Source organism: Oncorhynchus gorbuscha, unplaced genomic scaffold (genome assembly GCF_021184085.1).
Source record: "Oncorhynchus gorbuscha isolate QuinsamMale2020 ecotype Even-year unplaced genomic scaffold, OgorEven_v1.0 Un_scaffold_141:::fragment_3, whole genome shotgun sequence".
NCBI lineage: Eukaryota > Metazoa > Chordata > Actinopteri > Salmoniformes > Salmonidae > Oncorhynchus > Oncorhynchus gorbuscha.
This window is the reverse complement of record NW_025744684.1, coordinates 878,685-900,501: the sequence shown is the minus strand read 5'-3', so window position 1 is coordinate 900,501 and position 21,817 is coordinate 878,685. Positions and strand designations below refer to the sequence as shown.

Below are 21,817 nucleotides of genomic sequence, written 5' to 3'. Positions count from 1 at the left end.
GTCTTTAACCTGTCTCCTCACCATCTACACTAATTGAAGCTGATTTACAAGTTACATCAATAAGGGGATCATAGCTTTCACCAAGTCAGTTTGTCATGGAAAGAGCAGGTGTATAGTTCTCATTCTTACGCTGCCCTCACGGGGAGTTACTTGCTTTTAGTGTTTCTGAGGTGTGGCTCTGAACGTGGTCTGCATCTGGGGCTTGTGCCTAAACCAAGGTAATGGTCAGGTTCCTCTGCTCAGAAGTTGCTGATACATGCCAGATCTTACAATGCCTGGATAGGTATTTTGCGTATCAGCTAACCACGTTATAGCAATCTGGTGCCAGACAGTACGCCGATGATGTGGCACACAACCATTGGTTGATGCATGCAAGGGAAGACGACAAATGTTAATGGCACGGAATACTGGGCCTCAAAATAGAGACGACTGAAATAACTGATGGCCAAAACCGTGAATCTGAGTCAGCCATGTGTTTATTAGTCCCAGGGGCACCTTGAGTGTTGGATCTGTTGTGGATGTGTACTTCAACTTGTTTGAATTTGAGCACGAGACAGTTTTTGATACAATGCAGATACCCCAAGTGAGAGCACCCAAAGTCCTTGCCTTATTTAACATGTTTAAAAATATATATCAATGTGTAGTTTTGAAAGGACACACCTTTCTCTAACTGAAAAACAGTTATTGAACTCCTTGGCAGGCTGTAAAAGAAATGAGGAATTAGAACCAGCAGTGTTTAAACAGGACCTCATCCAAATACTGAATATGTTTCAAATAGTCACCCAAGCTATACCAGCATGATGGAATAAACTCATCTAGACTTTAAAAGATACATCTGAGTGTGCTGTCTAATATTTCATTTAAATCCTCCATGGGATTTTGGGAGTGTTTCCTCCAGATTGGTAGTAGAGATCACCTCCAATCAGCATCCAGGGTTGCCTACACTACTGTTTCATGTCATCTTTTGTACATAAATTGCTTCTACTTTTTCTTAGTCTTTGGTTTCCGTATTTTATAGGGGTTCGGGATAATCTTTTTCACTTTAAGAGGCTGAAGTACGCAGGATGGACATTCTGTAATGTCTGGAGAAATGTCTTCAATTTTCAGTTTTTGGCCTCTTGTCTGCTCTCCCTTTTCCACCTCCATTTGCCCTGCAGCTGTTCCCTTTTCCTCTCCTACCTGCCCCTCAACTGTTACACCTGTTTCACTGAGAGGGCTTGGTATCCAGGCAACCTGCAGAGCAGGCACTCTGGGTACAATGGCTTCCACAGTGTCGGAGAACGTCCCATCCTCGTTCCTATCCCCTTGTCTGAATCCCAGTGCCAGGACGCACTTCAGCCCCAGCAGTCCCGCCACACTCTCACTGAGACGCGGCACCTGGCATGCCGCCACGCCCCGCGTCCGGCACAGCGCTATCAGGTAGCTTGTCATGTGCGGCGGTTTGACCGACTTGCACACGAGCACCAGCCGGAGCTGGTTCCTCTCCAGAGCCTTGGTGACCTCATTGATGCCGATGGCCAGCTGCCTCCTAGCGGCTATGTCAGTCCAGCCTTGCTCTCTGGGTTTAACAGGACATTCCGGTGTTACAGCGTCGAGGGTTATCTGTGGGGGCTCAGCTACCGAGTCATGTCCTGTAGGTGGGTTCTTATTTCTCTTTTTCCCCCACTGTCGAAACCCTTTCACCTCTTTCTTTTCTAGGCTAGTTGCTGACAGTTTGTTCTTCAGAGTGTCCAGGATGAAGTGTACATCATCACTCTGCAGCGGGCTCCATTGCAGTCTGTAGGGGGAGTTCAGGGACGTCTTAGCTGGGATCTGCTTCTTCCGCTCCTTTTTTGACACTTTGCCTGGAGTGGCCATCTTTATCTGGAGTGAAGAAAGGAGGAATTCACACGAACTGCTGACTCAACTCCCATGTTATCACATTTACCTGCATTCTATTGCTCTAGTTCTGTGGGGTAGACTCCTTGAATGTTAATTCACAGTAGTGAATGAGGGATGATGCTGGGGTGGGGCTTAAACCCTGTTAGCACAGTACAACCTTTGCCATAAAAACTAACACCAAAAACATATATATATATATCACTACAGACTTTGGCTATGAGGGTAGATCTTCCATCAGATTACATTGTCAGATAAAGTAAAATACGGGCTCTGTACTGTGGTCCTCTAACCTGTATGTAAAGGTAGTAAGTTTGCCCTGTAACAATGTTTCCCCCTCTATCACTACTACACATCACTTAGCTAGCTAGTTGGCTAACTAGTTATTCAGCGACAGACACATTTCCCTTCATGTCTATAGATATAGCGAGTAGTTTTAACAAGTTAGCAAACAAACCTAAATTAAACATATCGAGCTGACAAACTGCCATAGTTACATATATACCCACAGTCGTCGAGTTTTTACCTCAATTATAACAATTAAAAAAGCAGCTGTAGGTCAGTGCGCACAACTAATGTGCTGTGTCCATGGGCGCAGCCATATTGTATGTCTGCGGTTGATGACGTTACAACATAGCCACGCCCCTCAAACGCTCAAATAGCTAATCTATTCGGCCGCGAGCAAAAGGCCACCAAACAATCTTATATTATATTAACAATTTACTAAGAAAAACCAAAGCCACTTAAACACTAGCTACAAAGCATATGACCCATCAGAACCACTGGAAACCACTGGATGCTACCAAGCCTTCAGTCTCCTGAATCAGACCCTCAGATGCACAGTCTTCTGAACCAGAACCAAAGACTGCTGAATTAAAACTGAGTGGAGTCCAGCTGAGCTCCAGTAGGATGGCAGCCTACCATCTCTCATCCTCCATGAATCACTGTTTCTACATCCAAATGACAAAATATATATGTTTACCTAACACTGCCTCCAAATGCTAAACATGCCACAAATTCAATCCAAGTGAATTGTCCCTATAATCAGAATATTAATTGACCTACACAATCAATTTTATACAGTATGATTTGGTCATGAAACGCGAAAAATCCAATATTGACTTGCATTGATGCGAGTGTCCTTTTTAAATCTTATTTTATTTTAGCGTCCTTCACGCGCCACGTCCAGCATGTTTGGTCAGCCAATCAGCTGTCTATCCACCCCACTGCGGTCCCGACTCCGGAGACGTTGACGGATATTTACTGTAATCTCCCAGCCTGTTACAGCTGCAGTCAGAGCTATTCACACAGCCGAGAGGACACTTTGGGCTAATACTACCTACAGTAGCCTACGGAGTTGAACTTTGCGAGATGTCTCTTCAGGTAGGCTATGTTTTCCCTGCACACTTGGCGGACACATCTATCTAAGTGATGAGTCGATCTAGATAACGGGGTTAGGCCTACGTTTTTATAAGAGATGCGATTGGTCGACTGATGTGGTAGCTGGTGGTAGGTAGGCTTGTACATACACATATAGACTACGTTTACCGTTATGTTCTTTATTTACTGAGTCGTGGCTGTATATTGTTTTAAGTGCGTATGAAATTTAGAGCTCGATTTGCTGGCCATCTCGGAATGATGCGCAAGGATGCAGGGGTGTATTGGATACCAGCTGCCGTCATCAACAGAGGCCCTTGAGATCAAATATTAATGTTTCTACAGACTAAGTATGTAGTGCCGTCATGCTTCCAAGACCAATAATAGCTAGGCTACTGTAACCTATTAGAATTAAACATTGCCTGTACTACGTATTATAATTAAGCAATAATGTTGTTTCTGTGCTGCTCCCACTATGTACAAAGCACATTTTGCAGCGTTAAATCAACACTTAAAGAGTTAATTGTATCACTATCTCAGAGTATATATGGTCCCATTCTACAGAGTGTAAAAAGTACTTTTGTTATAACACTTAAATGTAACACTCCGAAAGTGTAAATAATTAACACTGCATTAAACTTGTCAGTGTTACTCAAATGTAACACTATGAGATAATGAATTATGTGTTATTTCTGTTCAACACTAGTGTTGATCAAGAGTTAACTCCTATTAGTATTAAACAAAAACACTGTTACACTGTTTTGGGTTTAAAGCATAATTTGCATATTTCACATGGTGCCTTTTCTTTTTGAGGGAATGGTAGAGTTACCACCCATGACTCCATTTGTTAGTGACAGAGACATTGTTGTTGAATTATTTCATTTTAAAGGCCTGTGGCTTTCACCAAATAATTACCTAGACTGTAATCGCTGCCAAAGGTGCTTCAACAAAGCACTGAGTGAAGGGTCTGAATACTTATGTAAATGTGATATCTGTTTTTTATAAAATGTGCACAAATGTCAAAAACCTGTTTTCACTTTGTCATTGTGGGGTATTGTGTGTAGATTGATGAGAGGTGAAATTATTTAATCAATTTTAGAGTAAGGCTGCAACGTAACAAAATGTGGAAAAAGGGAAGGGGTCTGAATACTTTCTGAATGCACTGTACACCCCATTTTTATTTTGGTTGTACATTCATTTGATCTTACTACAATGTAAGTTGGCCCAAAACCAACCAGAAGAAAGTTGAAAGTTAAAACCAACCAGAAGAAAGTTGAAACAACCAGATGATTTTACAGGGTCAACCATCTTCTGGTTGGTTTTGGGCCAACTTAACACTGTAGTCAGATTGAATGAATGTACAACCAAATAGTATTTTTGATTTATTAAAACTGAATGTGGAACATAAATTAGTTTGGGGGTTTCCTTTTTGATAAGATGAATGTGCCCATTGTCCTATTTAGCCTTGCTGTTTTTTTTGATTGGAGATCTGTGTAAAGTAGATTATTCATGTGAACAAATTGGCATCGACAGGTCTAAATGGAATAAGGACCCACTGTTTGGCTGCTCAGTAGTGGGCAGTAATAGGCTGTAGTGCTGTAGATTAGGTTACATTCTGGAGTTTCTGTGCTGTATTGTTTTCCCATCTGTCCCTTTCCCTCCATTCTTCCATCTCTCTATGCAGGCAGAGTTTGAGCGAGTAGCAGATGATGTGAAGAAGGTGAAGTCCAGACCTTCAGACCAGGAGCTGCTGGACATGTATGGTCTGTATAAGCAGGCCATATTTGGAGACATCAACATTGGTATGGAATTTTCTTGGTGCCACTTAAAACATGCTAATTGAAATACATCATTGTACAGAACATACACAAGTGAAAGGACCATTACATGGAGAGAATAACAATTATTTTAGCAAATTCTGGGTAGATATGGCGCATATCTCCCAGATATCAGAAAACTGCTTACCAAAATGGCTATATCAGATAGTATTGTATATATTGTATAGTATTGGTAGGACAATAAAACATAAAGCCTAACCTTAAATCTGGTCTGGTTCTCTGAAGTTCTCTTCATTTTTTTTTTTACCAGTCACCACTGATGTCCTAAATACTGTCCTCTCTTGTTCTCCACAGACAAGCCAGGCATGTTAGACATGAAGGGAAAAGCCAAGTGGGAGGCCTGGGATTCTAGGAAAGGTAAAATAAAAAGATGTTGTCTTCTCAGAATGTAAAAAAGGAATCGCCTCCACACTAGCCCTCCATCCTATACCCTTGTTTTAGTCTTTGGAACATTCTAATCAATGATGAACATTTAGTGAACAGAATGCTACAGCAAGGGGTAATGATAACCCCCATCTAGAGATTGTACTTGGCATTGAAGGCTGCAATCACCATTTTTTAAAACATTTGACCTTTATTTTACTAGGCAAGTCAGTTAAGAACAAATTCTTATTTTCAATGACGGCCTAGGAACAGTGAGTTAACTGCCTGTTCAGGGGCAGAACGACAGATTTGTACCTTGTCAGCTCGGGGGTTTGAACTAGTCCAACGCTGTAACCACTAGGCTACCCTGCCGCCCGATGGAGGGTTGATATGCTACGCGAGCGCAGGTGCGCATTGACGACTAGGAGTGGAAAAGCGGTTATCGGATTGGAAAACCTGATGCACCGTGGGCGGTGGGAAAATCTACCATGTTATACACAACGTCTACTGGTCGTTGCACACCTGTGCCGAAATACCTATAAAACCGGCATTATTATGTATCTGTTACTGTGCCTGCACTTTACTCCATGTCATCCTGGATTAAATAGGCTGAATGATCAATGAGTGAGTGAATTATCTTCGCGTTGTGCCCTACAATTTACAATTCGCAAACACTCCGACGAGACCACCAGGAACTTGGTCTCTCTCTGTAATTACATGTGTACCACTCTCAAATGCAACTGGACCTACACTTGATGGCATACTTCCAAAATCTCAAACTATTGAATTACTTTTTTGTATGTGTTGAAAAACTCTGTTTGTTTTATTGACAATGGTGCTGGCTTCGCCAAGTCCTCACGTATTGGGCAATTGAGATATATTGTTGTGCTTTTATTGATGATCTCTGGTAATGTGAGACCAAACCCTGGGCCGGTAGATACTATGCAATCTTTACCGACTCCCCTATCATTTTAAAAAGAGAGCAGGTTTAGGCCTCTTGCCTGTCAATGTCAGAAGAATATATTTTTAAATAGACACGATTAGAATATGGGCCAAAACGTCAAATGCAGACGTAATGGTTTCATCAGAAACTTGGCTAAAGAAATGTGTCAAATAACTGGATTTCTATTGATGGATACACGGTTTTTAGAACGGATCGGATTAGTAAAGGACGAGGGGTTTCAATTTACGTTAAATCCGAGTTTAACGCCTCTGAAATTCTCTCGATTACCATAGCCAAACATTTTGAATTGCTTGCGGTTAAAGTGAACATATATAAGGACTCCCACATCACTGTAGTCGGCTGCTACAGACCGCCCTCGGCTTCGGGAGACGCTCTCAACTCTCTTTCTGATGTCCTGCACAAGCTAAATGACCCCGAATTAATTATTTTAGAAGATTTGAACTGGGACATGCTTACATCTGTATCTGACTCTTTTAAAGAACTGTGTGACTCTCTGAATCTAGCTCAATTAATGAATGCGCCTACAAGACCGAATCCCAGAGCACCTAACAAATCAACGCTATCGGACACTATTCTAACGAATACCCCTCACAAATACACATCGACTGGGATATTCTGTAATGATGTTAGTGATCACTGTGCAATTGCTTGTTAGAAATACAAAAGTGACCAAACCCCGCTGTATTTTTAAAATAAATGTTAGACAGTTTGATGAGCAAGCTTTCGTTCTTACATGATCTGTACCATAATATTGACAGTAAGTCTAATTCCCGATGTTGACACTGCCTGGGACTATTTTTACATGATATTTGTGATAAGCATACCCCTGTGAAGAAATGTGGAAGGAACAATCCCTGGTTTTCAGAGAACTTAGCAGAATTCATTAGAAAGAGAAATCTATTGGGCTCAAGCTAGACATACAAATGCTCCTTTTGACTGGGCCTCCTTCAGAGCCTAAGAAACAAATGCCCAGGATTGATCAGGAAGTCCGAATCAGATGACTATTTAAATGCAGTCACAAAGAACCTAAACAACCCTACCAAGTTCTGGAAGCGAATCAATTCAGTGTCAGGTTCTAATGTATCCCCTGGCCTTCCTGACCATTTAATGATAGATTCTAATGTATCCCCTGGCCTTCCTGACCATTTAATGATAGATTCTAATGTATCCCCTGGCCTTCCTGACCATTTAATGATAGATTCTAATGTATCCCCTGGCCTTCCTGACCATTTAATGATAGAATTCCCCTAATTTAATGATAGATCCCCTGGCCTTCCTGACCATTTAATGATAGATTCTAATGTATCCCCTGGCCTTCCTGACCATTTAATGATAGATTCTAATGTATCCCCTGGCCTTCCTGACCATTTAATGATAGATTCTAATGTATCCCCTGGCCTTCCTGACCATTTAATGATAGATTCTAATGTATCCCTTCCTGGATAGATTCCTTCCTGACCATTTAATGATAGATTCTAATGTATCCCCTGGCCTTCCTGACCATTTAATGATAGATTCTAATGTATCCCCTGGCCTTCCTGACCATTTAATGATAGATTCTAATGTATCCCCTGGCCTTCCTGACCATTTAATGATAGATTCTAATGTATCCCCTGGCCTTCCTGACCATTTAATGATAGGTTCTAATGTATCCCCTGGCCTTCCTGACCATTTAATGATAGATTCTAATGTATCCCCTTCCTGACCATTTAATGATAGATTCTAATGTATCCCCTGGCCTTCCTGACCATTTAATGATAGATTCTAATGTATCCCCTGGCCTTCCTGACCATTTAATGATAGATTCTAATGTATCCCCTTTAATGATAGCCTTCCTGACCATTTAATGATAGATTCTAATTTAATGTATCCCCTGGCCTTCCTGACCATTTAATGATAGATTCTAATGTATCCCCTGGCCTTCCTGACCATTTAATGATAGATTCTAATGTATCCCCTGGCCTTCCTGACCATTTAATGATAGATTCTAATGTATCCCCTGGCCTTCCTGACCATTTAATGATAGATTCTAATGTATCCCCTGGCCTTCCTGACCATTTAATGATAGATTCTAATGTATCCCCTGGCCTTCCTGACCATTTAATGATAGATTCTAATGTATCCCCTGGCCTTCCTGACCATTTAATGATAGATTCTAATTTAATGTATCCCCCTGGCCTTCCTGACCATTTAATGATAGCCTTCCTTCCTGACCATTTAATGATAGATTCTAATGTATCCCCTGGCCTTCCTGACCATTTAATGATAGATTCTAATGTATCCCCTGACCATTTAATGATAGATTCTAATGTATCCCCTGGCCTTCCTGACATTTAATGATAGATTCTAATGTATCCCCTGGCCTTCCTGACCATTTAATGATTCTAGATTCTAATGTATCCCCATTTAATGGCCTTCCTGACCATTTAATGATAGATTCTAATGTATCCCCCTGGCCTTCCTGACCATTTAATGATAGATTCTAATGTATCCCCTGGCCTTCCTGACCATTTAATGATAGATTCTAATGTATCCCCTGGCCTTCCTGACCATTTAATGATAGGTTCTAATGTATCCCCTGGCCTTCCTGACCATTTAATGATAGATTCTAATGTATCCCCTGGCCTTCCTGACCATTTAATGATAGATTCTAATGTATCCCCTGGCCTTCCTGACCATTTAATGATAGGTTCTAATGTATCCCCTGACCATTTAATGATAGATTCTAATGTATCCCCTGACCATTTAATGATAGATTCTAATGTATCCCCTGGCCTTCCTGACCATTTAATGATAGATTCTAATGATAGATTCTTCCTGGCCTTCCTGACCATTTAATGATAGATTCTAATGTATCCCCTGGCCTTCCTGACCATTTAATGATAGATTCTAATGTATCCCCTGGCCTTCCTGACCATTTAATGATAGATTCTAATGTATCCCCTGGCCTTCCTGACCATTTAATGATAGATTCTAATGTATCCCCTGGCCTTCCTGACCATTTAATGATAGATTCTAATGTATCCCCTGACCATTTAATGATAGATTCTAATGTATCCCCCTTCCTGACCATTTAATGATAGATTCTAATGTATCCCCTTCCTGACCATTTAATGATAGATTCTAATGTATCCCCTGGCCTTCCTGACCATTTAATGATAGATTCTAATGTATCCCCTGGCCTTCCTGACCATTTAATGATAGATTCTAATGTATCCCCTTTCCTGACCATTTAATGATAGATTCTAATGTATCCCCCTTTCCATTTAATGTATTCCTGGCCTTCCTGACCATTTAATGATAGATTCTAATGTATCCCCTGGCCTTCCTGACCATTTAATGATAGATTCTAATGATCCCCTCCTTCCTGACCATTTAATGATAGATTCCCCCTGGCCTTCCTGACCATTTAATGATAGATTCTAATGTATCCCCTGACCATTTAATGATAGATTCTAATGTATCCCCTGGCCTTCCTGACCATTTAATGATAGATTCTAATGTATCCCCTGGCCTTCCTGACCATTTAATGATAGATTCTAATGTATCCCCTGGCCTTCCTGACCATTTAATGATAGATTCTAATGTATCCCCTGGCCTTCCTGACCATTTAATGATAGATTCTAATGTATCCCCTGGCCTTCCTGACCATTTAATGATAGATTCTAATGTATCCCCTGGCCTTCCTGACCATTTAATGATAGATTCTAATGTATCCCCTAGCCTTCCTGACCATTTAATGATAGATTCCTGACCATTTAATGATAGATTCTAATGTATCCCCTGGCCTTCCTGACCATTTAATGATAGATTCTAATGGCCTTCCTGACCATTTAATGATAGATTCCCCCTGGCCTTCCTGACCATTTAATGATAGATTCTAATGTATCCCCTGGCCTTCCTGACCATTTAATGATAGATCCCCTCCTTCCTGACCATTTAATGATAGATTCCCCCTGGCCTTCCTGACCATTTAATGATAGATTCTAATGTATCCCCTGGCCTTCCTGACCATTTAATGATAGATTCTAATGTATCCCCTTCCTGGCCTTCCCCTGACCATTTAATGATAGATTCTAATGTATCCCCTGGCCTTCCTGACCATTTAATGATAGATTCTAATGTATCCCCTGGCCTTCCTGACCATTTAATGATAGATTCTAATGTATCCCCTGGCCTTCCTGACCATTTAATGATAGATTCTAATGTATCCCCTGGCCTTCCTGACCATTTAATGAGAGATTCTAATGTATCCCCTGGCCTTCCTGACCATTTAATGATAGATTCTAATGAAGTGAAGGATACAGCCCATATTGTAGGGGTTTTAACAAGCACTTCATATCTGCTGGTTCAGTTTTTGATAATGGTGGGTCCCAGGCCTCTGTTACAGTCAACTATGATATAGGCCCTCGTGAACCATTTTAACTTTGAGCCTGTTTGTTATACTGAGGTCTATGAAGCATTAAAGGCTATAGACACTAAAAAGTTTGCAGGTCCAGACAACCTGGATCCCTACCTCTTAAAGATAGCAGCTGGTATTATTACTGGACCTGTGGCTCACACTTGAGTCTCTTGACCAATTCCACACCCAGCATTTTGAAATCCGCTTATGTCCTTCCACTGCTAAAGGGTGGAGATCCCTCAGATGCCAATAACTATCATCCTATCTCTAAACTCCCTATCCTGGCCAAGGTCTATGAATCCCTAGTGAACTCGTAGTTTTAAAAAAAAAAACTCTTAATTGAAAATAACATACTGAGTGAGGTTCAGTCTGGCTTTAGATCAGGGCACAGCACCACAACTGCAGCTATGGCAGTGGGTGGCAAATGACATCATTAATGCACTTGATAAAAAGCAACATTGTGCTGCTCTGTTTGTGGATTTATCAATGGCCTTTGATTCAGTTGATGATGAACTATTGCTAGCTAGACTCAGAAACATTGGTCTCAGTGAAGGGGCAGTAAATTGGTTTAGGAACTATCTTTCTGACAGAACACAATGTGTATAACTGACAATTACAAGTCTAGCTTTCTTGAGATTAATAGAGGTGTGCCCCAGGGTTCCATTTTAGCTCCTTTGTATTAATGATTTGGGAAATGGGATGCAACCAGCAAAGTTACATCTATATGCAGATGATACAGTTATATATTCATGTACTCCTTCTCTGGTTGAAGAGCTCCAGACTGCTTTCAGTCACTGCAGGCCTCCCTTTATGGCCTCAAACTGGTCTTGAATATACAAAAAACTAAATGAATGACCTTTACCAGAGCTAGAACTCTGCCAGAGAATGTTAGCATTGTCACATCTGGTGGCTTATCCATTGAAAAGTGTCATCCTACAAATATCTAGGTATTTGGTTGGATGACAAGTTGTCCTTTAAAGTTCATGTGGATAATCTTGTGACAAAGCTTAAATTGAAATTGGGTTTTTATCTTAGTAATAAGGCTTGCTTCCCGCTTATGGCTAGAAAGAAGCTTGTTCAGGCCACTTTTCTCTCTGTAATTGATTATGGTGACTTGTTGTATATGCACACAACCTCCGTCTTACAGAGACTGGACTCTGTTTATCATGCATCCTTGCGCTTTATTACAAATGCCAAGTCACTCACCCACCATTGCACATTGTACCAAATGGTGGGTTGGACCTCACTTTATATGCACAGAAATATCCATTTGTATGTGTTCATCTACAAAGCCCTTTTTGGTAAACTCCCTCTGTAGTCTGGTCTCCTTCACCACCAGCAGTTACCATTCCTGGTCTGCTAGGTGGTTGCTACTTAAAAGTCCCCAGGACATTGACAGTATTAGGCAAGACTGCCTTCTCTTCTTGTGCACCATCTGGTGCACAAGAAGAGAATAATCTCCAATCCATGCTTCATCTAGATATGTTAGTGCCACTGAATTAATTTAAAATATTGACGGGAGACTCTGTTACGGAGGAGTGTAAGTGCTTTTTTAGTCTGGATCATGTTGTATTCTTGTATGTTTTAATTCTGTAGTGTATTGATTGTTACTGCCTTTTTGGCCAGGTCTCCCTTGAAAAAGAGACTCTGGGTCTCAATGGGCTTTTACTGGTTAAATAAAGGTTAAATAAAAAATGTAAATGTTGTATTTGTGTTCTTATTTTCTAGGTATGTCCAAGGAGGATGCCATGACAGCTTACATTGCACTTGCTAAGGAGATCATCAGCAAATACTAATATGATGATGAAGTTGTATCCAGGGTGTGACTAGAAATGGTTATTATGAGGAGAGCTGTATCTCATTCAGCCACAAGCCATAGGTTATGAGAAGCTACTGCACGAGGAACATGATTAATTATTTTCTCCTTAGATTGAACATTCTTGACTTTTAAAATGTGGAGTTTTTTAAATTTGATAGCAACCCCTATGCACTTTTGGGATGTTGAATTTATGATTTAATAAAACATTGTTTTAAATTACGCTCAGTCTATTTTATTTGTAGATGTATGATGATAAATGAGGGCAATATTCTATATTTTATATGTTCCTGTCTTCTTACCTCTAACGATGACACACACACACGATTGAGATATCAACACTAAGTGATTCATTAACAATGCAAAAGCTCACTAAGCATGAAAACATAATGAACAGTGTTTCCCATAACATTATTTGATCAAATAATGAGTTTAAAGGGTAGCTCTCACTCACTTACTCAGACAAGTAATGTCCCCACCACCCCCTATAGCTCTGCGGCCCTCCTTATAAGTATCTCTGCTATTAAGCCCTGTTGGCCACCACAAGACCTGCAGGGCTAGTTTGCAGGCTAGGTTGAAAATAAGTCATTATTTTTAACCTAGGTTGCAGATAAGAACTTTAACAACAACAATCAGTCGTATATTGCACAAATCTGGCCTTTATGGAAGAGTGGCAAGAAGAAAGCCCTTTCTTAAAGATATCCATAAAAAGTGTTGTTTAAAGTTTGCCACAAGCCACTTGGGAGACACACCAAACATGTGGAAGAAGGTGCTCTGGTCAGATGAAACCAAAATTGAACTTTTTGGCAACAATGCAAAACGTTATGTTTGGCGTAAAAGCAACACAGCTCATCACTCTGAACACACCATCCCCACTGTCAAACATGGTGGTGGCAGCATCATGGTTTGGGCCTGCTTTTCTTCAGCAGGGACAGGGAAGATGGTTCAAATTGATGGGAAGATGGATGGAGTCAAATACAGGACCATTCTGGAAGAAAACCTGATGGAGTCTGCAAAAGACCTGAGACTGGGACGGAGATTTGTCTTCCAACAAGACAATGATCCAAAACATAAAGCAAAATCTACAATGGAATGGTTCAAAAATAAACATATCCAGGTGTTAGAATGGCCAAGTCAAAGTCCAGACCTGAATCCAATTGAGAATCTGTGGAAAGAACTGAAAACTGCTGTTCACAAATGCTCTCCATCCAACCTCACTGAGCTCAAGCTGTTTTGCAAGGAGGAATGGGAAAAAATTCAGTCTCTCGATGTGCAAAACTGATAGACATTACCCCAGGCGCTACAAAGTATTAACTTAAGGGGGCTGAATAATTTTGCAAGCCCAATTTTTCAGTTTTTGATTTGTTAAAAAAGTTTGAAATATCCAATAAATGTCGTTCCACTTCATGATTGTGTCCCACTTGTTGTTGATTCTTCACCAAAAAATACAGTTTTATATCTTTATGTTTGAAGCCTGAAATGTGGCAAAAGGTCGCAAAGTTCAAGGGGGCCGAATACTTTCGCAAGGCACTGTATATGAATCAAACACACTACATCATGTAGCCAATAACACTGTTCTCTGTTTTCCTTTGATTAGGTGAGTGAAGTGTCAGTGGGCCTGCTGCGTGAATACAAAGACTTAGACAACAGTTGTTCCCTGAGGATGGAGAGGAACGGGTCTGTGAAGCAGGAGACTAGAAGTGTTGCCTCCTACAGCGAGGAAGAGAAGAAGCTGTTGGCTGCCATGGTGTTTGAGAAGGGGGAACTGGAGCTGACTGGCTCTCTGGTGATGGAGGTGACTGAGGTTCTACAGTAAAGTGATGCAAACACTGCACCCAACAGGGAGGAAAGGGCTCTGTACCTAGAGGAGGAAAAAGGAGATGAGAGACAGACAGATGAAGGGACTGCCCAGCAGAGAGGAGCAGCAGGCTAATGCTGAGTGTGAACCCTCAGTGGAGCCGGAGGTATCTTTAGATTCTGCGAGCGAGCGACGGCGTGCGAGATACAGAGCGACGAGCCAACCTACACTCCACGCCGACACAAGAAGCTGTGTGTGTGATGGCCAGCCCGAGGAGCCTGTTGGGTTTGACAAGTTATGAGGAGCACGTCCGTTGAGAGCACTCCAAACGCTCACGGCTTCTCTGTCCAGACTGTGGCATCCTCATCTCAACGTTACTCAGTGTGGAGCACCAGTGTGAACAAGTTCAAGCTGTTCTGTCTGTGGGAAGCGCTGCGTGGATGAAGCTGGCCTCAAGCATCACCAGAGGCTTCACCGTCAAGAGCATGTCTACTCCTGTAAGTTCTGCCTCAAGCACTTTAAGGCCAGGGAAGACAAGCGGACCCACGAGAAGGACCACCCCCGGGTCAAATTCCCCTGGGGATTTTACAACATCTTGAAACGGAACCACTATCTCAGAGAGCATGAGTCCAAGAGACATTTGTAACACGTGCTACAAGGAATTCCCCCAACTTAGCAAGCTTGAGAGGTACGAGCTGAGCCACAGTAACAACAAATCTTTCAGGTAGATGTTTTATACTGCATTCTCTGTTTGATACTGAACACATCTCCCTCTGAAATATATGTTTTGTTTGTTTGTATTATCAGCTGAACTGCAAAGTGTTAATGTTTTCCATTACGTTCTGCTCCTGCTAGGTGTCAGGTGTGCCAGCGTTCCTTTGCCCAGCTCAGCCAGCTGAAGTCCCACCTGCGCGTCCACACTGGGGAGAGGCCCTTCAAATGCCAGCGCTGCGACAAGAGCTTTAACCACAACGTCAGCCTCAAGAACCTCGTCACACGCTATCACAAAGGGGAAAGAGTGGGGAGGGAGGGAGGTGCGAGAGCGGAGGAGCAGGCGACAGTGGAACTATGACCCTGAGGAGGAGGAGCGTCAGAATGAGAGTGATTCTGACTTTGACCTGGAGGAAGAGGAGAAGACAGGGAGTAAAGGGAAAGGTAGTGGAGGGGGCACTGGTAGAAGCCTCTAGGAGAGATACATGTGGACACTGCTGTTGAAAAGCTGGATACATTATCATCACCACCCCAGAGAGAACCAGACCAGAACCAGGAGGCACCTGACGGTGTCATTAAAATAAGTCTTATCGGTTTTGTCATGACCATAATGTTTTGGCTTTGAACATTACTTAGAACTCTTGAGGCTGTTGTTTTTTCACTTCTACAGTTTTGGTTTAAAGATATATATTGTTCATGAAAATGTTTTTCACTGTTCTACATCATCAAATGTCAAGAAAAATCTGATAGGTTTGTGAAGTGAATATGTTACAAAGAATTTCCTCCCCACAGATGTTATTGACTGATATATTGCATTTTGAATTCTCCTGGCTGGACCGGCCCACTAGTTAAGAAGCACAGAGATAAACTCATCTTGGATATAACCAGCGAGGAAGCAAGAGGCTTGATTCCGCTCTAAAGTCTGTCAGTAAGAAAATAGTGTTAACCAGTGGAAGTGTTGAATTTGGTCAACAGTTAAATAAAGGTTACATAAAAATAAACATAAAATGATTTGTTTTATTTGCTATTATGTTTAATTTGATTGAATTGAAGTTTCATCATGTTTATATCCATATGAATTTACTGATAAGTGGGAGCATGTTGCATTTTGGAAACTTGGAGAAAAACAATTTTATAATGGAGTTGTGCTTGTTGTTCTCACACATATCTGCCCTCTCATTGGCTAGAATGTTTATTTAGTCATTTATTTTACCCCCAGTCCAGTTGAGAGCGACACTTCACCTTTTGAGTGTCGTTCGCCATAAAACCCAAAGAAGAATGCATAGCTCTTGCTCTGTGCCTACATTCAGTAGGTGGCGGAATGCACGTAAACGATTGTTTGCGGACCGCCTTGACATCGAAGAAAACTCAGCTGAGTCACAGCGATAAAGGGATTCGTTATAAATATCTTTGAATTAGTCCTTTAACTATCCCTATATTTAGACGTCTGTCAACATGGCTGACTCCCAGAAGCATCCGTTAATTTTATACCTCAGTAATCCTGCACCACCAGAGACCGCTTTAAAATGTTAAATTATTCCATCAGCAGCCAAGAAGCAGAACGACAAGTCATGAGGACAGACCCGAGTAAATTTAAGTGTTTCGTTTTTACGATGGCGCGTAAAATTCTCTCTCCCCTTCCTCATCGCTGCGATTTACTTACTGGTTGAGGTTTCTGCTCTTCGCTCCGTTGTCAGTTTAGTTGACATTTCACTGATCTTAGTAGGAGTAGCACTTATTTGATTTGTGTCCTTCAAGGCAGCTGTCAATGTTCCCTTTAGGCTGCGTTTTTATTTTATGGCGGTTTGATCGCGGGGGAGGCACTAGTAATATCTGCACTTTTTGGTTTGGTTATTTGTTTTAAGTGTATTCGTCTGTAAAAAAATCTCTGCAAAAATTAGTAATCTCTCCCATGTCTTATTCGATTGGTAGTTGTTCAGAAATGTTTATTGCTAGCCTACATTTTACTCCCTCCTTTATGTTTAATATAACACACATCCATTATTAATGTCGGTTGACGTGAAGTTTGTTCTATAGAAAGTATTTGGCAAAGTGATTTATTTATACACTACACTTGAAACAAATAGCCAAAACGAAAATGGCAGACATTACTAGTGTGCCTCCCCCGCGATCAAACCGCTATAAAAAAATAAAAAACGAAACGCACCCCCCTCAGAAATTACGCAGAAATTCACAACGGGGTGAAGAGCAGAGATCTCAACTAGCAAGCAAGTCGCAGGGATGAAGAATTGAGTTTGTGCGCTTTCACGTCTACTAGGGGGAGAGAAATCTGGCAAGGGGGAGATTTTCAGCACAACACCGACCGGAATTTATATGAGATGCCCTCAAATGTTTTGCATACAAGCAATTCCATGGTAAAGGAATTGCGCTCAGACACTGATTTTTCACTTAAAAGGTAGGCTAAATACAAACCATTGATTTTAAAAGTTTAACAAACCATGCAACTCTATGCACTAGGACTCGGCCAGCTACCAAGGACTGTGGGCTCTCCTTGGCCGACATGAGTAAGACATTTAAGCGTGTTGGCTGGAGAGTTTGCTGACATATTCAATCTTCAATCTCTCCCATCCCAGTCTGCTGTCCCCACATGCTTCAAGGTGTCCACCATTGTTCCTGTACACAAGTAAGCAAAGGTAACTGAACAATAGAGCCACAGACTGCCATTGCACTGCCCTATCCCATCTGGACAAAGGGAATAGCTATTTAAGAATGCTATTCATTGACTACAGCTCAGCATTCAACACCATAGTACCCTTCAAGCTCATCATTAAGCTTGGGGCCCTGGGTCTGAACCTTGCCCTGTGCAACTGGGTCCTGGACTTCCTGACGGGCTGCCCTCAGGTGGTGAAGGTAGGAAGGAAACAACACCTCCACTTTGCTGATCCTGAAGAGAGGCCCCACAAGGGTGCATGCTCAGCCACCTCCTCTATTCCCTGTTCACCCATGACTGCGTGGCCACACATGCCTCCAACCCAATCATCAAGTTTGCAGACGACACAACAGTAGTAGGCCTGATTACCAACAATGGCGAGACAGCCTACAGGGAGGAGGTGAGGGCCCTGGGAGTGTGTTGCCAGGAAAATAACCCTCACCAAATGTCAACAAAACAGAAGGAGCTGATCGTGGACTTAAGGAAACAGCGGAGGGTGGTGCGGTCTGCCCAACGCATCACAGAGGGCAAACTACCTGCCCTCCAGGACACCTAGAGCACCCGATGTCACAGGAAGGCCAAAAAGATCCTCAAGGACAACAACCACCCGGCCACTGCCTGTTCACTCCCTATCATCCAGAAGGCGAGGTCAGTACAGGTGCAACAAAGCTGGGACCAAGAGACAGAAGCTGTTTTTCAATCTCAAGGCCATCAGACTGTTAAATAGCCATCACTAGCGCCTTAGAGGCTGCTGCCCTATATACAGACTTGAAATCACTGGCCACTTTAATAATTGGAACACTAGTCACTTTAATAAATGTTTACATATTTTGCCCTACTCATCTCATATACCGTATTCTATTCTACTGTATTTGTCTATGCTGCTCTGACAATGCTCATCCAAATGTTTATATATTCTTAATTCTATTCCTAAATTTGCGTGTATTGTTGTGAAATTGCTAGATATTACTTGTTAGATATTACTGCACTGTTGGAGCTAGACCCGCAATAACATCTGCTAAACACGTGTTTGTGACCAATACAATTTGATTTGACTACTTTTAACCATTTACATAGACATGTTAACAAAAACACATTATCTGGAAGAACTGTGCAGATGCAAAGTTTGGTCACAGAACTTCGGTAAAAATCTCCCTCAGTTTTTTTTACTGAGGGAGGTGTCACATTTTTTACCCCATCCCTAGTAAACACAGCTGATTTAAATGAATTGCATTCTAAACTGAAGATCATGATTAGTTGATTATTGGAGGTGTGTGTGTGTGTGTGTGTGTGTGTGTGTGTGTGTGTGTGTGTGTGTGTGTGTGTGTGTGTGTGTGTGTGTGTGTGTGTGTGTGTGTGTGTGTGAGAGAGAGAGAGCTGGGGCAAAAGTGTGGCACCAATCAGGCCCCTCTGTGGACTGGAGTTACCCATCCCTGATGGAGTGTCTGCAGATGGAAGGAAGAATTGCAAAGGAATAAAGGGTTGTTACTGTGGAGGAGAACATGAGGTGACATCCTCGGAATGCCCAAATAGGGTGAGAGAGATGGAGGTGGACAAAATTCAGGGCAGTTCAGTCTGTCTCTTATGCAGAGGCAGTAAGGAGAGCAGAAGGCCCCATGGTATTGAACAACAGGGGAGCTATACACAACATGCACCGAGGCATGCGTGTCACCAGCTGGATCCAGATATGCATCAAGTGAAGAACGGCACTGTGCAAGTAGGCCACACATGCTCACAGAACGGCACTGTGCAAGTAGGCCACACATGCTCACAGAACGGCACTGTGCAAGTAGGCCACAGACGCTCACAGAACGGGACTGTGAGTGCGGAAGCATGTAAAAATAGGTAGGGTAGTCTAGTGGTTAGAGTGTTGGACTAGTAACCGGAAGGTTGCAAGTTCAAACCCCCAAGCTGACAAGGTACAAATCTGTCGTTCTGCCCCTGAACAGGCAGTTAACCCACTGTTCCTAGGCCGTCATTGAAAATAAGTGACTTGCCTAGTTAAATAAAGATAAAATAAATAAAAAATCTATCATTGTGAACATCAACTGTCTGTTGCAGCTGTTTCAGCGGTGTGAGCAGTGCAGGTGTGAGAGTGTGATCCAGTCGCAGGGAGACAGGACATGCCTCTCTGTGACCCAACACTGCCAGAGCTGCAACCACCACAGGACATGGGCAAGCAACCAGTCTGTTTTCCAGACAACACACAGAGGAAAAATGGGGAAGAGCCACAGAACACCCATGTTGGTATTTCAGGATTAACAGTTGATATTGTGATGTAACTAACTCTTGGAATTTCAAGTGTCAAATAAATCAGGAAATTGGACATCATTGTGGCTGTGACAGAAAAGGTTCTGGGCCTGAAAATGGAAGAAGTACGGCCCTCCCAAGCTCCCGAGCCTGTGTAGGGATCACATTTTGACTGTGATTTTAGCATAAAAAATTGTGTTCATTTTGTTTTTGGTAGTTAGTATGAATATTTTCATCCAAAATGTTTTGGGGGGATACTTTACTTACTACCCCGCACAGTAGGTGGTGGCGGCAATACACCTTATCGGTTAGACTACAGCCACCCAAGTCATAGACTGTTCTCTCTGTTTCCACATTGCAAGCTGTGCCGGTGCATGAAGTCTGACACCAACAGGCTCCTGAATAGCTTCTATCCCCAAGCCATAAGAATGCTAAATAGCTAACTAAATGGCTAACAGGCTGAGTTGACCCTTGTATTTGATTTTTGCACACTCAAGAGGGCCCTACACACTCACTCCATTCACTCACACACACACACACACACATATAATATGCATATACATTTATACTGACTACGGACACCCGCTCACATACAATCATCATACAGTGGGGAGAACAAGTATTTGATACACTGCCGATTTTGCAGGTTTTCCTACTTACAAAGCATGTAGAGGTCTGTAATTGTTATCATAGGTACACTTCAAATGTGAGAGATGGAATCTAAAACAAACATCCAGAAAATCACATTGTATGATTTTTAAGTATTTTTTTATTTTTATTTATCCAGGTAAATTGACTGAGAACACATTCTCATTTGCAGAAGCAACCTAGGGAATAGTTACAGGGGAGAGGGATGAATGAGCCAATTGTAAACTGGGGATTATTGGTAGACCATGATGGTTTGAGGGCCAGATTAGGAATTTAGCCAGGACACCGGGGTTAACACCCCTACTCTTACAATAAGTGCCATGGGATCTTTAATGACCTCAGAGAGTCAGGACACCCGTTTAACATCACATCCGAAAGACAACACCCTACACAGGGCATTGGGATATGTTTTTAGACCAGAGGAAAGAGTGCCTCCAACTGGCCCTCCAACACCACTTCCAGCAGCATCTGGTCTCCCATCCAGGAACTGACCAGGACCAACCCTGCTTAGCTTCAGAAGCAAGCCAGCAGTGGTATGCAGGGTGGTATGCTGCTGTCAAAAAATAGCATTTTAATGCATGACATAAGTATTTGATACATCAGAAAAGCAGAACTTAATATTTGGTACAGAAACCTTTGTTTGCAATTACAGAGATCATATGTTTCCTGTAGTTCTTGACCAGGTTTGCACACACTGCAGCAGGGATTTTGGCCCACTCCTCCATACAGACCTTCTCCAGAACCTTCAGGTTTCGGGGCTGTCCCTGGGCAATACGGACTTTCAGCTCCCTACAAAGATTTTCTATTGGGTTCAGGTCTGGAGACTGGCTGGGCCACTCCAGGAACTTGAGATGCTTCTTACGGAGCCACTCCTTAGTTGCCCTGGCTGTGTGTTTCGGGTAGTTGTCATGCTGGAAGACCCAGCCACGACCCATCTTCAATGCTCTTACTGAGGGAAGGAGGTTGTTGTCCAAGATCTCGCGATACATGGCCCCATCCATCCTCCCCTTAATACGGTGCAGTCATCCTGTCCCCATTGCAGAAAAGCATCCCAAAGAATGATGTTTCCACCTCCATGCTTCATGGTTGGGATGGTGTTCT

General features: G+C 42.2%; 3 protein-coding genes across 7 annotated transcripts in view; 2 read left to right on the top strand and 1 right to left on the bottom strand.

Moving 5' to 3' along the window:
- Nucleotides 1-458: 458 nt before the first annotated feature.
- LOC124017067 (ribonuclease P protein subunit p38-like) lies at nucleotides 459-16,833 on the bottom strand. 3 transcript variants are annotated; one of them, XM_046332460.1, is made up of 2 exons: nucleotides 16,811-16,833; nucleotides 459-1,863 (listed from the first exon to the last, which is right to left on the bottom strand). In XM_046332460.1, the coding sequence occupies exon 2, from the start codon at nucleotides 1,855-1,857 to the stop codon at nucleotides 982-984; it is 876 nt and encodes a 291-aa protein (XP_046188416.1). In that variant the 5' UTR covers nucleotides 1,858-1,863; nucleotides 16,811-16,833; the 3' UTR covers nucleotides 459-981. The 3 variants fall into 3 exon arrangements, with proteins under 3 accessions (XP_046188416.1, XP_046188415.1, XP_046188414.1); XM_046332459.1 differs by lacking the exon at nucleotides 16,811-16,833 and adding an exon at nucleotides 15,816-15,820; XM_046332458.1 differs by lacking the exon at nucleotides 16,811-16,833 and adding an exon at nucleotides 2,405-2,492.
- The window catches only part of LOC124017065 (acyl-CoA-binding domain-containing protein 7-like), a 100,704-nt gene continuing 81,972 nt past the window's right edge, over nucleotides 3,086-21,817 (top strand). Inside the window, exons 1-4 of one of the 2 annotated variants that reach the window (XM_046332455.1) lie at nucleotides 3,086-3,261; nucleotides 4,940-5,057; nucleotides 5,388-5,450; nucleotides 12,551-12,861. In XM_046332455.1, the coding sequence (XP_046188411.1) occupies nucleotides 3,250-3,261; nucleotides 4,940-5,057; nucleotides 5,388-5,450; nucleotides 12,551-12,618 (261 nt within the window). In that variant the 5' untranslated portion in view covers nucleotides 3,086-3,249 and the 3' untranslated portion in view covers nucleotides 12,619-12,861. Of the gene's footprint in view, nucleotides 3,262-4,939; nucleotides 5,058-5,387; nucleotides 5,451-12,550; nucleotides 12,862-21,817 lie in introns of those variants that run through there. The other variant, XM_046332457.1, reaches the window with a different exon arrangement.
- LOC124017068 (protein krueppel-like) lies at nucleotides 14,824-16,110 on the top strand. Of its 2 annotated transcripts, none has more exons than XM_046332462.1 (2): nucleotides 14,824-15,124; nucleotides 15,292-16,110. In XM_046332462.1, exons 1-2 carry the CDS (start codon nucleotides 15,060-15,062, stop codon nucleotides 15,506-15,508), a joined length of 282 nt encoding a protein of 93 aa, XP_046188418.1. In that variant the 5' UTR covers nucleotides 14,824-15,059; the 3' UTR covers nucleotides 15,509-16,110. The 2 variants fall into 2 exon arrangements, with proteins under 2 accessions (XP_046188418.1, XP_046188417.1); XM_046332461.1 differs by having other exon boundaries at nucleotides 14,824-15,160.